The 12698-nt window shown below is 41.2% G+C and overlaps 1 protein-coding gene across 4 annotated transcripts in view; it reads left to right on the top strand.

Moving 5' to 3' along the window:
• The window catches only part of QRICH1 (glutamine rich 1), a 52353-nt gene extending 39680 nt beyond the window's left edge, over nucleotides 1–12673 (top strand). For all 4 annotated transcript variants that reach the window (XM_041761813.1, XM_041761812.1, XM_041761815.1 and 1 more), the window contains 6 exons: nucleotides 790–944; nucleotides 2937–3051; nucleotides 9262–9370; nucleotides 9725–9876; nucleotides 10184–10274; nucleotides 11719–12673. In XM_041761813.1, the coding sequence (XP_041617747.1) occupies nucleotides 790–944; nucleotides 2937–3051; nucleotides 9262–9370; nucleotides 9725–9876; nucleotides 10184–10274; nucleotides 11719–11911 (815 nt within the window). In that variant the 3' untranslated portion in view covers nucleotides 11912–12673. The remainder of the gene's footprint in view (nucleotides 1–789; nucleotides 945–2936; nucleotides 3052–9261; nucleotides 9371–9724; nucleotides 9877–10183; nucleotides 10275–11718) is intronic.
• Nucleotides 12674–12698: the final 25 nt, after the last annotated feature.

The raw sequence follows: 12698 nt of genomic DNA, 5'->3' as shown, positions 1-12698 counted from the left end.
TATGGGTGGGGTGGGTGGATTCTTTCTAAAATATAGTGGTACTGAAGCAACAGGAGTACAGATGGCAGGAAAGTGGTGTCCCTTGGCTCCAAGGGTTAGGGATTACCATCTGAAATAGTATGCCAAATGCAGGCCTGACCTGCTGCAAATGAGCAGGATTTGTGTTTGTCCAAGACCTGGCATTTTTATATACATTTTTTTTTCTTAAGATTTTATTTATTTATTAGAGAGAGAGAGAGAGAGAAAGGCAGAGACACAGGCAGACAGAGAAGCAGGGTCCATGCAGGGAGTCTCTGACGTGGGACTCGAGCCCGGGGCCTCCAGGATCACACCCTGGGCTGAAGGCAGTGCTAAACCGCTAAGCCACCCGGGCTGCCCTATATATATTTTTCTGAAGTGGACCTTGCACATCTGGGCAGAGTGAATTGTGGAAGGATATAGGAACCAGTGAGTGTCTTCAAAGCCTTAGCATTATATTCATATCTTACCTTCTAGCGTGTGGATTTTGTGGGGTTTTTGCTTTCATGTCTTGGTCCTAATAATAATTTTGAAGGTATGTAAAGTGGGGAGGATTTTGAGAAGGAAACTCTTAGTGTAAATAGGGCATACAGGATTATTGTCTTAATAGGCCAGTTCTGATCTTAGATACAGGTGACCATTTCTGTCCTAGCTCCCTGATGATCAGTATCTTCTCTGAGCCCTCCTTCTAGGGATATGAGCAACCAGCAAAGAGATTACTATTTCCAGGACCCCTATTCACTTTTGGGTCACATTTGGCTTGTGTTGCAGGGCGCCAACTGTTGCGATTCCAGGAAGATCTTATCTCTTCTGCTGTGGCTGAGTTGAATTATGGGCTCTGTCTAATGACACGGGAAGCTCGAAATGGAGAAGGTGAACCTTATGATCCAGATGTGCTCTACTATATTTTCCTGTGTATTCAAAAGGTACGAAACAACCTCACAGAAATATGTTTGAGCAGTGTTCCCACTGGGTATTTGCTGGTTACTCAGATTAGTGAAATGATAAGCAAATGATAAGGAAGTTCTCTTTCAATTATGTAATGAGTTTTTCTCTTTTTAAAATTTTATTCAAATTCTATTAATGTGTAATGTGTTAGTTTCAGAGGTAGAGTTCAGTGTTTCATCAGTTGCAGTAACACCCATTGCTCATTATATCCTGTACCCTCCTTAATGCCTCTCACCCAGTTATTCCATTCCCCCCACCCACTTCCCCTCCAGCAACTCAGTTTGATTCCTAGAGTTAAGAGTCTCTTATGGTTTGTCGCACTCTGTGATTTCATCTTTTTTTATTTTTCCCTCCCTTCTCTTTGACCCTGTTTTGTTTCTTAAATTCCATATATGAGTGAAATCAAAAATTGTAAAAGACCTAACATATTCACTTAAAAAACAAAATTATGACATCATAATAAAATTATGACATCCACCATAATTCCAATCACCTAGATTATGTTAAACTTTTGTTAAATTTTTTTTTTAAAGATTTTATTTATTTATGAGACACACACACACACACACACACACAGGCGCAGAGACGCAGGCAGAGGGAGAAGCAGGCTCCATGCAGGGAGCCTGATGTGGGACTCGATCCCAGGTCTCCAGGATCAGGCCCTGGGCTGAAGACAGCGCTAAACCACTGAGCCACCTGGGCCGCCCAAAAATATTTGTTACATCATCTTTTTTTTCTTTTTTTAAAGATTTTATTTATTTATTCATGAGAGACAGAGAAAGAGAGACAGAGACAGAGGCAGAAGGAGAAGCAGGCTCCACACAGGGAGCCTGACGTGGGACTTGATTCTGGGTCCCCGGGATCACATCCTAGGCTGAAGGTGGTGCTAAACTGCTGAGCCACCGGGTTTCCCTGTTATAATATCTTAAGAGCCTTTTACTTTTTATTTTTTTAAAAAGATTTTATTTATTCATGAGAGACAGAGAGAGAGAGAGATACAGGCAGAGAGAGAAGCAGGCTCCATGCAGGGAGCCCAAAGTTGGACTCAATCCCGGGTCTCCAGGATTATGTCCTGGTTCAAAGGCAGGCAGTCAACCGCTGAGGCACCCAGGTGTCCCTTTTAGAGCCTTTCAAAAAAAAAATCACAAAGCATTTATATAATGCCTTTTTTCCATTAAAGTAAACATGGTTTACATAAAAGTAATTTAACCAAAAAAAAAAAAAAAAAAAAGTCTGGTGCTAACATTCAGCTCTTTTCTCATTCCCTTCATTAACATAATTATTTGAGTCCAGCTAGAACATACAACTATAGTTAGACTCTCAGGACATCTATGATGAAGCATAACAGGAAAGCTTGATTAGGACTGGCAGTTTAAGATAGCAGGGATGGATTTTTTAGTGTATAAATGCTCTTATGGAGAAGCTCACAGTATGGAAGAGTACTTGCTGGTTGGGACTCACTGTATTACCTGGGCCTAAGAAAAGTCTGCCTTCCGGTTTTATTCCTCTTTCTTTCCAGTCACCCAGGGCACTGAGTGAATTGCTTTATTGCTGTTTTCATTCCAGGATCTCCCTAGTCCTGGAAGGTAGGCACATTCATTTCCACTTACAAAGAAACTGAGCCCCAAAAGTAAAAATATTCATATGAGTTACTTAACTTACACCGTAGCTAATAAGCTGGACCCAGAGCCTGCATTATGTTTTTTGTTACAATGCCTTGCCTGGGTGAAACAGCACTCACAAAATCTTTCCCATTGACCCAATTCTCCAGAGTGTCATGAGAGTCATTTCACATCATCTGAAGTGTACTGTGGAAGTGTCATATGCTGGACATTTTTTACCTGTTGTCTTGGTGTGTTAAGGAGGCAGAAATTGGTATGGAGAGGCGATGATACCAGTAACATTATGTTTATTTCCCCTGAGAGTTTTACTCAGGAGATTACCAACAACTTTTATTGTTTTTCTCTTAGTATCTTTTTGAAAATGGAAGGGTTGATGACATTTTCTCCGATCTTTATTATGTTCGATTCACGGAGTGGCTACATGAAGTTCTGAAAGATGTTCAGCCCCGAGTCACTCCACTTGGTAAGAGTCTTCCTAGTCCTTGGATGTCTTTCCCACCTGGGTTTAAAAAAGGTCAGCTGCTTGTGGGGCTGGCTATGATACAGCGTGTGGGTGAAGAGGCTATAAATCCTAGGTACCAGCATCAACTTCTGTGCTGCTTGGCCTGATATGGAAGGGGCACTGCACACCAGACAGAACTCTGATGGTCCTGGTGTGGGAAGAGATGGGGGCATGTGGAGAGTTGGGGTAGTTACTCTTTTTCTTGGTTAGCTTTAATTAAAATTTACTGATTAAAATTAGAATCATTACATTAAGAATTATGAACTGTTTCATCTGTAGGTTACTCATGTTATATATTGGAGTTTTCTTCTATATGTTTGAACGTGTGTGTGTGTGTGTGTATTCTACATATATAGAACATAATTTTTACTTTACCTATATAACCTTCTGGGCAGCATATATGTTGGAAAGAACAGGAGATTTACAGTAGAATGTGGTGTTTATGTTTTGTTTTTAATAAACGTTTATCTTTTTAGGGCAATTTTAGGTTTACAGAAAGAATGAGCAACATAGAGAATTCTCATTTATTCCCTCACACACTGTTTCCTCTACTATTTAATATTTTGTATTAGTGTAGTGTATTTGTTATAATTGATGAGCCAATATTAATATTAGTAACTAAAGTCTATAATTTACATTAGGGTTCACGCCTCCTGTTCTACATTCTGTGGGTTTGGACAAATGTATAATGATATGTATCTACAATTACAGTATCATACATAATTTTCAGGGCTCTAAAATCCTCTGTGTTCCACCTATTTATCTCCCGCCCCCTACCAAATCCCTGGCAATCACTGATCTTTTCACTGCTTGCATAGTTTTGCCTTTTCCAGAATGTCATATAGTTGGAATAATTCAGAATATTTCAGATTGGTTTCTTTCACCTAGCAATATGCATTTAATGTTCTTGTGTGTCTTTTTTTGTGCCTTGATAGCTCATTTCTTTTTATTGCTGAGTAATATTCCATTGTATGGATGTACGACACAATTTGTTTATCCATTCACGCATTGAAGGACATATTCGTTGCTTCCAAGTTTTGGCAATTATGAATAAAGCTACTATAAACATTGTGTGCAGGTTTCTGGTGAAAGAATAGACAAATCACTGGAACAAAATAGAGAGCCCAGAAATAGAGTCACACAAATATGATGAACTTACCTTTGACAAAAGAGTAAGGATAGTTCAATGGAGAAAGAATAGCCTTTTAATCAAATGCTGGAACTGCGGGACATCCCACATACCAAAAAATGAATCTAGATGCAAACCGTACACCATTCACAGAATCAACTCAAAATAGGTCATAGACCTAAATTTTGTAAAACTCAAAATCATAAAATCCCAGAAAATAACATAGGAGAAAAACTAGGTGACCTTGGGTTCAGTAGCAGCTTTTTTGAATATAACACCAAAAGCACAATCCATGAAAGAGAATCATTGATAAGTTGGGCTTCATTAAAATTAGAATCTTATGGTCTGTGAAAGACACTCTTGAGAGAATGAAAAGACAAGCCACAAACTGGTAGAAAATCTTTTGTAAAACACATATTTGATAAAGGATTGGTATCCAGAATATACTAAGAACTCTTAACACAGCAATAAAAAAAGAAAAAAACCTGATCCAAAAAATGGCCAAAAGATCTTTACAGTTTCTTTACCAAAGAAGATCTACAAGTGGCAGATGAGTATATGAAAGGATGCTTATCATTAGGTATCATCAGGAAATTGCAAACTAAAATGACATACCACTATATATACCTATTAGAATGATTGGAATCACAAAGATTAGCAGCCCCAAATGCTGGATAAGGAAGTACAAGAACTTTCATTCTTTCTGGTAGGAATGCAAAATGGTCCAATCCCTTTATAAGACAGTTTGACGTTTTCTTTAAAAAGAAAACATTTTGGGCAGCCGGCGGTTTAGCGCTGCCTTTGGCCCGGGGCGTGATCCTGGAGACCCGAGATCCAGTCCCACGTTGGGCTCCCTGCATGGAGCCTGCTTCTCCCTCTGCCTGTGTCTCTGCCTCCCCCCCCCCCCGTCTCTCACGAATAAAAAAAAATTTTTTTTTTTCTTATGATCCACCATTTGTGCTCCTTGGTATTTACCCAAATCAATTGAAAACTTATATCCACACAAATATCTGAGGTTGTTTTTTTGTTTTGTTTTGTTTTTTAGGGTTTTATTTTATTTACTCATGAGAGATACAGAGAGAGAGAGAGAGAGGCAGAGACATAGGCAGAGGGAGAAGCAGGCTCCATGCAGGGAGCCTGATGTGAGACTCGATCCCTGGTCTCCAGGATCACGATGTGGGCTGCAGGCAGCACTAAACCACTGCACCACTGGGGCTGCCCGAAATATCTGAGTTTTAATCCTGGCTTTACCATTAGAATGTATGCTGCTTAAACTTTTTTTTTTCCCCATTAAAAAAATCTACCTGGAATTAAAAACTTTTTAAAAATTGAGATATAATTGACATGTAACATATTAGTTTTATGTATAGAGCATACTGATTTGATATATCTTGTGTAATGGTCTAGTTTAGTTAACATCCATCCCCACACAGTTACATGCTTAACCTTTAAGAAAAAACTAGTGGTTAAACAAATACTTTTTGAGTGCCTGCATTGTGCCAGGCAGTATTGTAGGTGTGGGTAATACAATATTGTAAAGAACAAAATGGAGTTTATAGTCTAATGGGGGAGACAATGTGTAAATAACCAATTATGATTGAGTGTCTTAAAGAACCAAAGCATTGGGAAATGGAAAGTGTTAAGGACATTAGATGGGAGGCATTGCTGAGGGACTGGCCTTAGAACAGAAAGCAAGTAAGTGAATCACTACATGACTTACAAATTTTCAAGACAGGTGTGGCTCTGCAGAGTTTGCTTTTAAAAATTGGTATTATGGGAATTTCAAGCACATACAAAAGTTAAACAGAATAGTTAAATGACATTCCCATGTACCCACTGTCCATGGGAAACTTGTGTTACGAGTACACCTGTTTTTCCCTTCCCATATTTTGAAGTAACTCCTAGATACTTTATTCATAAATATTTTACTATGCTTGACGTACTATGATGCCATTATTATACTTGAAAAAAGGATAATTCCATAGTGTCATCAAAGTCTACGTACCCTTTGTTCACATTTCTAAGTGTTTCATAAATGTCAAGGTACAAATAAGGTCTACACATTGAAATTGCTGGTATGTTCTAATATTTAGCTTTAATCTTTAGTTTTCTTCTTGATTCTATTTCTTGCAGTTTATTTGTGGAAGAAACTAGCCACTGATTGATTGAGAAAGAGAGAGCACGCAGGGAGGGAGGGACTGAGGGAGAGAAGGAATCTTAAACAGGCCCAACATGGATTCAATCCCAGGACCCTGAGATTATGTCCTGCCAAAACCAAGAGTTAGATGCTCAACCAACTAAGCCACCCAGACACCCTATGAAACTAGCCTTTTAAATTGTCTGATTACACCCCCATATTGTAGTTTAACATCGTTTTCTATGTTAAACTGTATTTACAGCTAATCAGTAGTTGCATATAAAAACTTTATTGGTTAAGTTTTGATTTTTGTGTTTTCTTTTTGGCAAGGTTATGTCATAGATGGGTTATATACTTCTATCTGATACCTATAAAATGTCTGAATCCATTAATTCATTAGGAGTTGCAGGCGATGGTATTCTGATGTTATTACTTCTTCATTATTAGCTGAATTACAAAGTAAAACATTCCCTTGCTCACTCTTTGAACATCTAGCAGTATAGATAATGGATTTTATTTTTTAAAGATATTATATATTTATTCATGAGAGACACAGGCAGAGATAGAAGCAGGCTCCATGCAGGGAGCCCGATTCAGGACTCAATCCCGGGACTCCAGGATCACACCCTGGGCTGAAGGCAGGCCCTCAACTGCTGAGCCACCCAGGCATCCCTAGATAATGAATTTTATAGGAAGAGCAGGATAAGGGCTTATTTCTTCTCCTTGTTTAGCAGTTTTTATGGTAATGAGTTGGCTTACCGGTTTAGTCCAGTGATAACCAATTCACTTTTCTTTTTAAAGAATCATTATGAGCTAATAATGAATTTATATATGTTTAATTTGGTTCAGTCTATTGCTGTTCCTTTTTTTTTGTTTGTTTTGTTTTGTTGTTTTGTTTTGTTTTGTTTTGTTTTTAAAGATTTTATTTATTCATGAGAGACACATGGAGAGAGAGAGGCAAAGATACAACACAAAGAGAGGGAGAAGCAGGCTCCATGCAGGAAGCCCGATGTGGGAACCAATCATGGGACTCCAGGATCTCGTCCTGTGCCAAAGGCAGGCACTTAACCGCTGAGCCACCCAGGCATCCCTGTTACCGTTTTTTGATGTACAAATTTTTCCATCTTTGACCATTTGGAACCTCTTTAAATTGGCTTTTAAGTTCTTTTGATATAGCCCTACTTCCTTGGTTTCTGATTTGCCAAGTGTTCCAGACTGATCTTCGACATTTTCTATTTTCTGTCTCAATGTGAGATTGGTCAGTTGTCCATGGAGCCTGGTTCCTTTTAGTAGTAAATGGTATTTTAAGTAGCACAGTCTGGATCCATGGGGGTGTTCATTGCTCCTGGTCACTGTTTCTAACTAAGCCTTTCAGTGGGAAGAACTAAGAAAATACAAAATAAGTCATGTTGATGCTCGCAGTCCATATTCAGAATTGTAAAGTTTTTTTGTTTGTTTGTTTGTTTGTTTGTTTCAGAATTGTAAAGTTTTTATATGATGTCCCTATCTGCATCTCCATTCTTCCATGCCAGGAGTCCTGGTTTTTAGGCCCTAAACTTCACTTTAGGTTGTATTAAGAAGTGGTTAAAGCTAGGGAAGCGCATATAAATGGCAAAGTGAAGTAAACCCAAGAAAATAGCACATGCCAAGATATGTATGGGACCACTTCTAGCACTGGCCTTCTCCATGAAGGGTGTTTTGTGCCACTTACCTGCTTCAGATAGATATGTTCGATGGCGAGGAAGTTTATCTCATTGCCAGTAGGCCACAGAATAGAAGATTAGAAGCAGAGCTGCCCTAAAGAGGTGGGAGTGCACTTAATGGAGTCAGTGGGTCAGCTTTGGCAGGAGCAGAGAAGAGGAATGTGTTAGGCAGAATATTTCTTTCCCCACTTCTAGGTAGTGACATCCTTACTGCCTGCCTGGAGAATCCTGAAACTCCCCAGGAGAATGCCTTCACCATGGCCTCAGTGCCTGGTACACAAACACTTGTATATTAACTGTTGAATGAACACATGAAGGGGGCTTGGTGATAAACTAAGGTATTCTCATCCTTTGGTGTAGACCTGGCTGCACAGGGTTTTTTTTTTTTTTTTTTTTTTAATTTTTTATTTATTTATGATAGGCACACAGTGAGAGAGAGAGAGAGAGGCAGAGACACAGGCAGAGGGAGAAGCAGGCTCCATGCACCAGGAGCCTGATGTGGGATTCGATCCCGGGTCTCCAGGATCGCGCCCTGGGCCAAAGGCAGGCGCTAAACCACTGCGCCACCCAGGATCCTGCACAGGGTTTTTAATCAAACACTGGCCTTTGCCCCTGCCCAACTCTCAGTTCACTTACAAACCAGCATCTTAAAGTAAAACCTGCCCTGTCAGGGAATCCTAAAGTAATTCTGAGTATCATTCTCCCCTTTATCCAGAGAGGGAATAAGAATGAGTTTGCTTTCTAGAGGTGGAAAATGTGAGAAGTTTAGCAAGGGCAAACAGGGGTACCCATACGAGTTCTTTGGGCCCTTGACACCTGAAAATATGATGAAAGCTTTGTACTCTCTTTAGGGAAGTATGAATATATGCAGAGTTTGATTTATAGTTTTGGATGTTTCACTATTCTTTTGCCCCACTTTAACCTTGGATTAGAGGAACAACATCAGGTAAGAGCAACCATATAGGGGAGTGTTTCTCAGGAATTTGTTAGAAATGCACATTATCAGGTCCCATCCCAGAAATAAGGGCTGGGATTCAGCCATGTATTTTAACAAGCTTCCAGATGATTCTGCCATTCCCTAGGGAGATTTTTCTGGTTAAACTTGTACTCTTCTGTGGTCCTTGTGCCTCCCACCTCCCATCCTGCACCTCTGAGGGCCCACCTACCATCCTCTTGTTGTAGCAGTGCTCTATTCCTCCTAGGCTATGTCCTGCCCAGCCACGTGACTGAGGAGATGCTGTGGGAGTGCAAGCAGCTCGGGGCTCACTCCCCTTCTACCCTGCTGACCACCCTCATGTTCTTTAACACCAAGTAAGTGTTCTAGAAGCTCCATGCTTAGCCACTGCTGGCATTTGCCCAGTGAAGAGGGTGGAAACTATCTAGGTAGATCTAGGAATTCCTTTAACACATATTTGAAAGCCTCTGGGCTACTGAAAGTCTTCAGACCCATTTGGCTACATTTGTGTGGTGACCAGTGAGGCAGTCTTGCCAGACCCCTGCCATCAGTCTTGATGTGGTTCCTCCACTAGACAGTGTTTTTGGGTATGGGCCTGAGCAGATCCTGGGAGTGTGCGCAGCGGCTCCTCTGAGGCACTGATGGTAGAGGGTAAGTCATAGTCTCCTCCTGGCACCCTTCCCTTTGCCTTGCTTTCACTTGTGGTGCAGATACTTCCTGTTGAAGACAGTGGACCAGCACATGAAGCTGGCCTTCTCCAAGGTTTTGCGACAGACAAAGAAGAACCCCTCTAATCCTAAAGATAAAAGCACGAGCATTCGGTACCTGAAGGCTCTTGGGATACACCAGACTGGCCAGAAAGGTAGGGGCTGCAGAAACAGGTGTAACTTGTCCTGCCCTGCCCTTGTGCTTGGGGGGGTTAGTGTTGAGTGTGAAGATTGGGATTTGCTGGATAGGAATTCTCCATTTCCTTTTCCCTACCTAGAAACTTCAAACTCTTAAAAACAGAGATGCCCCAGAAACAGTTGTGCTTTTTCCACTTCATGCCTCACACCCTTTCCCCTCCCAGTAAGTCCAGTTGAGATGGCTAGAACCCTAAGGTTCCTAATCTGGGCCTGAGCTAAGGCAGTTTCATGCCATGTCTCTGGTGGTGGGGGTATGTTTTATAGTTACAGATGACATGTATGCAGAACAGACGGAAAATCCAGAGAATCCACTGAGATGTCCCATCAAGCTCTACGATTTCTACCTCTTTAAATGGTGAGGAAGCTTTATGGTGGCTGGATGACTGTGTGTGTGTGTGCACTGTATCTGTGTACAAGGCATTCTTTAATCCCAAACTGAGAGTAAAAACATACTCCAAAAAGCTAAATATAGAAGCAACCTGATTGATTTCCTCAAAGCATATGAAATGACTAGCATTGTGATCTTTATATGGTCTCCTGTCCTGGAGAGAGGAATAAAGGTAGATGGAGGAAAGTATAGAAGAGCAACCTCCATCACATGGCATGGCCTTCCATCTTCCTGGCCTTGAAGATAGCAACTAGCAACATCAGTCTCGGGGTTTCCTTTCCTTGGCTTTTACTCTGTTGCCCTTGGCAGTTTGGCGTGTTATCTTTACAGCAATGCCAAAATCATCTTTCTGTGTTACAGATCTTATATTATTTAGATTAAAACCTTCAGTGGTTTAAATTTATGGTATAGAGAAAGAGTGATCCAGATCTTGCCAACAAGGGCATATGTATATTCCCCACTGCTAATTCTCACATCCTAGTAGTTTTTGGCTTTCTAGCCGCACTGGCTCCTCTCCACTGAAGGGTGTCATGTTCTCCCTGCCTCCAGGCCTCAGCATAGAAATTTTCCCTGTTGAGCAGGCCTCCCCTCCCCACCCCCATATTTGGCCAGTTGGCTCCTATCTCTCCCTCTTCTTGAAACAGCTTTATCAGGGAAACATTTCCAGATTCCCTATCTGTTCTTTTGGGCTGTTTCCTCTGTAGAACTTATCACTGATTGTCATTTTATGTGTATTTATATAAATATTTAATTGTTGACCATCTCTTATCTATAAGCGCTATAAGGTAGGGAGTCTTGGATCCTGCTTATTTCTTGAATACCAGCACCTACTGCTTATTTCTTGAACACCAGCACCTAGTACAGGCCTGGCACACAGTGACCCTTTTTGATAAATCTTGAGTGGATGGGCAAGAGGGTGGCATGGGCTAAGTACAGCACAACATTGAGGAGGGGGGAGGATGAGCCCAGCTAAGGGTCCCAGCATCATAGCCACCTGGGAAGGCAGAGTCCCTTATGTAAAATTTAGGAATTGCCAAACATTTGAGTAAACAACATAAGCAAACATGTAGAAAGGACCTTGTAGGTGGTAAAATTGATTCCAAGTGGGATATGTTGGATTCAAGTAGATGATCTCTGGCGTACTGAGTGAGGCAGGTGGTTAGAGAAATCACAGCGTGTGGCATGTGAGGGAGTTGCTGAAGGGAGGCAGCCTATTACTGGTATTGGCAGTATCCCCAAAGGAGGTCCTAGGGGTAGTGTGAGTTGACTGCGTGGAATTCAGTAGCTATGCCATCATACCTTCAAGAGCTCCTGTCTTCTCACCTTTTGCATACAACATCTGGATGATTCTAGGGTGGGAGGGTTGGGACTGTTGTGGTTTTACCCAGCTTTTACTGATAATATTTTTCAGCCCCCAGAGTGTGAAAGGCCGGAATGACACGTTTTATCTGACGCCTGAGCCAGTGGTGGCCCCCAATAGCCCAATCTGGTACTCGGTCCAGCCTATCAGCAGAGAGCAGATGGGACAGATGCTGACTCGGATCCTGGTGATACGAGAAATTCAGGAGGCCATTGCAGTGGCCAACGCAAGCACCATGCACTGAGATCCCTAAGCCATGGTGCAAGGGAGATGATCCAGGAAAAAAAAATGGACAGACTTTCACACTAAAGAAGAGGCCTCCATTTTTTCTTTCTTTTTTTTTTTTAATTGGTTTAGTTATGAAGCCTTTCAGACTGCTTCTGTTTAAAATGTAAAAGGAAACTTTGCCTTCTGTGCGTCACCGTAAATCTGCTGCAGCAGATTTCTCAGCCCGTGGGGGGCTCTGGGTTTCCTGAAAGCCAGATGTCCTAGAAAGTTGCTGGCTGGCTTTTTCTTTTTTGTCTGGGGCCTGGGGAAAGGGCTCGGACTGTTAGGAGAAATGTGGCCCCTTCCCTTACTCCAGAAAGATGGAATTAGTGACGGACCCTCCAGGGAATCTCCCCAGCTGGCTTCCACTCTGACTGGCAGACGTCGTTGACCACAGGGGAGCCATGGTCTTTACTTTCTTCATGCTCAGACATAAACTTAGCATCTTAATGGAAGGAAAATGAGGGGAACTTCAATTATGATTTATTAAAGACAATTTCTATTACACCCTCCTTTATGACAAGTGACATTTTAGATGTTAAAGTAAAAACTTTACCATGCCTTTTTTTTTTTTTTTTTTTTTTTTTGTGGCCTAACATTGAGGCCTTAAACCTGAGGCTCCTGTGCCTGATGGAATTCTTGTAACATACACTTGTGTATCATATAAAGATACCACTCTGTTTCTCTTATGTATTCTTAATCTAGTTGTTTATTAAGAATGACAAGCACGTCTTTTCAACATGCTAGTGAACATCGACTCTTTA

This window comes from Vulpes lagopus, chromosome 7 (assembly GCF_018345385.1).
Source record: "Vulpes lagopus strain Blue_001 chromosome 7, ASM1834538v1, whole genome shotgun sequence".
In the NCBI taxonomy this organism is placed as follows: Eukaryota; Metazoa; Chordata; class Mammalia; order Carnivora; family Canidae; genus Vulpes; species Vulpes lagopus.
Note: the sequence above shows the minus strand (reverse complement) of the source record. Positions and strands in the feature narration are given on the sequence as shown.